This window comes from Plectropomus leopardus, unplaced genomic scaffold, assembly GCF_008729295.1.
Source record: "Plectropomus leopardus isolate mb unplaced genomic scaffold, YSFRI_Pleo_2.0 unplaced_scaffold21541, whole genome shotgun sequence".
Classification (NCBI taxonomy): domain Eukaryota; kingdom Metazoa; phylum Chordata; class Actinopteri; order Perciformes; family Serranidae; genus Plectropomus; species Plectropomus leopardus.
This window is the reverse complement of record NW_024623318.1, coordinates 1-4,350: the sequence shown is the minus strand read 5'-3', so window position 1 is coordinate 4,350 and position 4,350 is coordinate 1. Positions and strand designations below refer to the sequence as shown.

Here is a 4,350-nt window from a genome sequence, read left to right as displayed (position 1 = left end):
ATATATATTTTTTATTGTCTGCACTCTCTCTATATATAGACCTGTAATGTAGCCTTAAAAGAGCTAATACAGTATATTCCAGGGGATGAAAGGTTCACAGTATTATAAGAGTGATAAAAAAAAAAAGCAATGTACAGAGATAATAGTCCAAAAAAAGTGCTTTGTTTGATGCAGTGCATATTGGCGGATTAAGTACCTCAACCTGTGTACACCTACTCGGTTACTTTGTATTATTTACAACAGATCATAAAGTTGTGCATCTTTAACGTCTTCTATTTCAAACAAATATATCTCAACACAAATGTTTCCAACTATGTCTGCGCGTTTCTTCTGACCTTTACGGTAACGTAGCGACACGACTACTTGCGTCATTCGGAAATATCTGGAACACTTTACGGCTTTGTTGATAAAACGAGGCTTACACTTTCCCCAGCAAGTATCTGCTGCTTGGCTGGTGTATTTTTGAAGTTATGATTTAGTTTCCAGCCAAAGCTGTCGTTAAATGAGTGTATTTGATTTGTTTCGCGGATTCTTCGGGGTACCCGGAGGTCATTATCGTGGCCGGAGGTGAGTTTATGGAGTCAAAGTCGACTAACGTTACACAGATGCTACTCTAAACTAAGCTAAGCTAACAGAAGTTGGCTAAGTTCGTATTAACGCTGCTGGTGTTTGTTAGATAATGAAACAGCTTTAGTTACAAGATTAGTGTTTCTCTGCCAGGATGACCACAGGGGTCCCTCTGCTAGCACGGTGTCTGTTTTATTTAGAGTGACCTCGAGATTAATACGGTTGAGCACTTCAAGGTCTGTTAACGTAACTGCTGGTCAGCTGACAAATCGGAACTCAAACTTAGATTTAATAATCGATTTATAAGAGCACATATCGGTATCATACTTACAGTTTTATTCAACAAAAAATATGTACACAATATGCTAGATAAACACCAGCATACACGAGAGCACAGACAACTGTCGTTTTTCTACAGAACACAATAAATAAAAATATAAAATCATAATATCATCATAAAATCATATAACAAAAATCTTAAAATAAAAACAAAATCTGTCCATTAAAATTCTAAAATTTCCAGATAGGCAGATATTAAAAACTCTTGATTTCCACCTGATGTGACATTATTATGAACTATTTTTGTATGTTTGCTTTTGTTTCTATCAGGGACCCTTTCTTCGATGCCATGACTCATGATGACGACGATGATGACGAAGAAGAAGATGGATTCTACTATGACGGGTTTCGGGGAGACCAGCAGGATCCCTTTGATAGTGCTTTGAGGTTTGGCTTCAGCTTTGGCCCCGACGGGATGAGGATCCAGGAACCTCCCGTGTTTGGCCAGGTGCTCAGGGAGATGGAGGAGATTTTCTCCCAGCTGGGTCGCTGGGACGGACAGCAAGAGTCTGGACACTTTGGTATGAAAACAGAGTCCTGGTCCAGGACTTTACTGCTCACCTCAGTATATTAAAACAATAAACAAAGTCACCCATGACTTAGCGCGCCACTCTTCGCCTACATTACCACAGGTTTACTCCTTAAAAACAAATTGGTATGATGTAGAAAAGAGATCGTCATCCCTTTTTTGATATCGATCCTGTTGATGCCACAATCGATCTTAGATCTTCAAAATAAAAACAAAGTATCTATAGTATTGATTTTTTGGTATTGATACATCCACCCCTACACATCAGACAACTAAACAAAATAAAACAAAACTGTACAAATGTCCCGCCTGTTTGCACTGTAGTTCTGTATGTATACATGTCACGACTGCTTCTACTGCTTTTGAATGTGTGTCATTTTTCAGTCTTTAAGCTGCAAGCCCTTTCTTTGTTTTAAACATTTTTAAAAAATTTTTTTTTACCTTTGTGACACCTTTGCCACAGATGAAAAATAGTCTGTAGGCTAATTCTGGCATTTTTGATTTTACCATGTGTATTTATTAATTTGCTCCGTCCCTTCTCTCAAACAAACTAGACAATCCTTAGCTGCAGATTAAGTCTGTGTCTCCGTTATAATCCAGGTGTCCCCAGCATCATGCCGCCACCACCTCAGGACAGGACAGAGAGGGACAGATCTGGTGGGAACCCCCTGAGGGACTTCATGCTCAAATCACCTGATAACGACCCACAAGGACCCCAAGCTGGGCCGTCCAGAGAGCCCAGACACGATGGCCGCCCATCTTATGAGTCACCAGAACTTCCCAGCTCCCCATTTCATGGATGGACCCCTTTTTCAAAGGTAAACATGGTATTTTATTATTTTTTCCAACAATGTTTTGCTTCCGTGGCAACATGAGGTCTTACAGGTCACTCATTTTGTTATTGTGTCTTCATAGTTTAATGATATTTGGAAAAAGGGGCCGCAGAGAGCTCCAGAGGAGGAGCGCAGAGAAGACAGAGGTGGGTGATATTTTTAATTCTGCAGAGAAAGAAATGAAGTGTATGATTTTGCTCCGTGTGCCAGCTGACCTCCCGTTCCTGTCCTTTCCAATCAGATCTGGATTCTGCAGTGTCCTCTGGAGGCCTGGATCAGATTCTGACGCCACCTGCTGGTCAGGCACCAAACCAACCCAGGACCCGCTCATTCTTCCAGTCAGTCACCGTCACCAAGGTGGTGAAACCTGATGGGGTGAGAAAAACTCTTTATCATCATTTTATTATTAATCAAATATTGATCAGGGTTCCCACAGTCATGAAATTCCTGGAAGTGTATGGAATTATAAAAACTTTTTTACAGGCCTGGAAATGGTTTGGAAATAATAGAATAGAATGGGCTCCTGATTAGAATATGTTTATAAAAATCCCAAAATGTGAATAATGTTGCTTGAAAAAAGAGGTCTAGTGCTTGCCGTGCTGCATGGCTGTTGAAACTTCACTAGTATTATGTGATACACAAAGACCAGACTCACTCATCCACATGGACGGTGGAAGACTGACGGGACATGAAAGCTGTCAACTTAATTTATTAACCGAAAAATGACCAAAAAGCGAACAAGAAATAAGTAAAAAGTTACAAGAAAATTACCTGAAATTAGCCGAGCAAAAATAAAAATAAAAGCAAAAGAACTGAAAAGGGGATATGGCCTGAAAAAGTGCTCAAATAACATATAAATAATAATAATTTCTGATAATTCTGATATTTCTAAATATTTTTTTTTGGGGGGGGGTATTTTTCCAGTGTAATTTGAAATAATAATAATAACAGATAGGACTTTTTTTTAACACTTTTCTAGGTACTTCGAGATGCTTTAAATGAAATGCAAAAAGAGAAACAAATACAGATGCAAAATAAAGAATACAATATACAGGTAAAAATGAAAAAAGGTGCGGGAACCCTGGTTAATGCACTTTCACAACAGATTTTCATGGACAGATTAAGTGGTCCAGTTTAGCCCAGTAACAGAACATACAACATAACAGTTTGAGAAAATATTCTTCCTGGTGAAAAACTGTGATTATGATTAATTGAGTTGTAATTCTCCTTTTTTGATACCACTGGGGTTTGAATTAACGCTTTTATTGTTGTGTTTGTCAGAGTGTAGAGGAGAGGCGAACAGTTCGAGACGGCCAAGGCAACGAAGAGACCACAGTGACCCGCTCAGGAGGTCCTGGCACCTTTGAGGGACCAGACCGTCAAACTGGACCTGTCATCTCAGGTCAGTCTATTCATACTGTGTGATTAAATTCATTTTTTTCTTTAGTTTGTTTGTAGAGTATTTTGACTAAATTAGCAGTAGTTCTAATGCATTGTTGTTTATATTTTAGGTCACAGTCCATTTTCTGACATGCGGGATGATGACTCCTTGTTCTCCAAGTTCTTTGGAGGGTTTAAATAACATGAAGAAGGAATATAAAGTGAAAACGTATATTCTCTGGACTGGTTGACTTTAGCTCTTGTTCTCTGATAATATTTCAGTCTGACTGTTTCAGTAGAGCTGTGAGTTTGCATATGTTTAGGATTATATCTGGACAAAAACACTTGCACGACCTTCAGTTGCCAAAATGAACGTCTTGGATCAGGGCTGCCAGATTGTTTCAGGTCACACCGAGTTTCCACACTGAGTAGACTAGAAGCTGCCAATCCCGAAGATTATCTTAACAAATCAGGTTGTAAACAATTCCCAATTACATGTTTTATTTTTGAATTGTTCCGTAAAGTAAGCTTGTATGTGAGTGTGTGATATGTTAAGTAAAGAGTTTTAATATATTTACAAATTTGTTGTCGGTCTGTTGTTGCCTGTTGTATGATTTAGGGGGATGTAGTGGCATCTAGTGGTGAAGATTGCACATTGCAACTAGTTGAAACTTCTGATTAAAAGTAGAATAGAATAGAATA

At 38.7% G+C, this 4,350-nt stretch overlaps 1 protein-coding gene across 1 annotated transcript; it reads left to right on the top strand.

Moving 5' to 3' along the window:
• The first annotated feature begins 404 nt into the window (after positions 1–404).
• LOC121965755 (HCLS1-associated protein X-1-like) lies at positions 405–4,278 on the top strand. The gene is made up of 7 exons (XM_042515881.1): positions 405–567; positions 1,177–1,427; positions 2,036–2,253; positions 2,351–2,414; positions 2,510–2,643; positions 3,550–3,670; positions 3,780–4,278. The coding sequence occupies exons 1-7, from the start codon at positions 503–505 to the stop codon at positions 3,848–3,850; spliced, it is 924 nt and encodes a 307-aa protein (XP_042371815.1). The 5' UTR covers positions 405–502; the 3' UTR covers positions 3,851–4,278.
• Positions 4,279–4,350: the final 72 nt, after the last annotated feature.

Excerpts from the sequence above, each read along its gene's own strand:
- LOC121965755 (XM_042515881.1), top strand. The coding sequence starts at position 503 with ATGAGTGTATTTGATTTGTTTCGCGGATTCTTCGGGGTACCCGGAGGT. Across the intron at positions 2,254-2,350 it reads GATGGACCCCTTTTTCAAAG|TTTAATGATATTTGGAAAAA; the intron begins GTAAACATGGTA and ends GTGTCTTCATAG. Across the intron at positions 2,644-3,549 it reads AGGTGGTGAAACCTGATGGG|AGTGTAGAGGAGAGGCGAAC; the intron begins GTGAGAAAAACT and ends TGTGTTTGTCAG.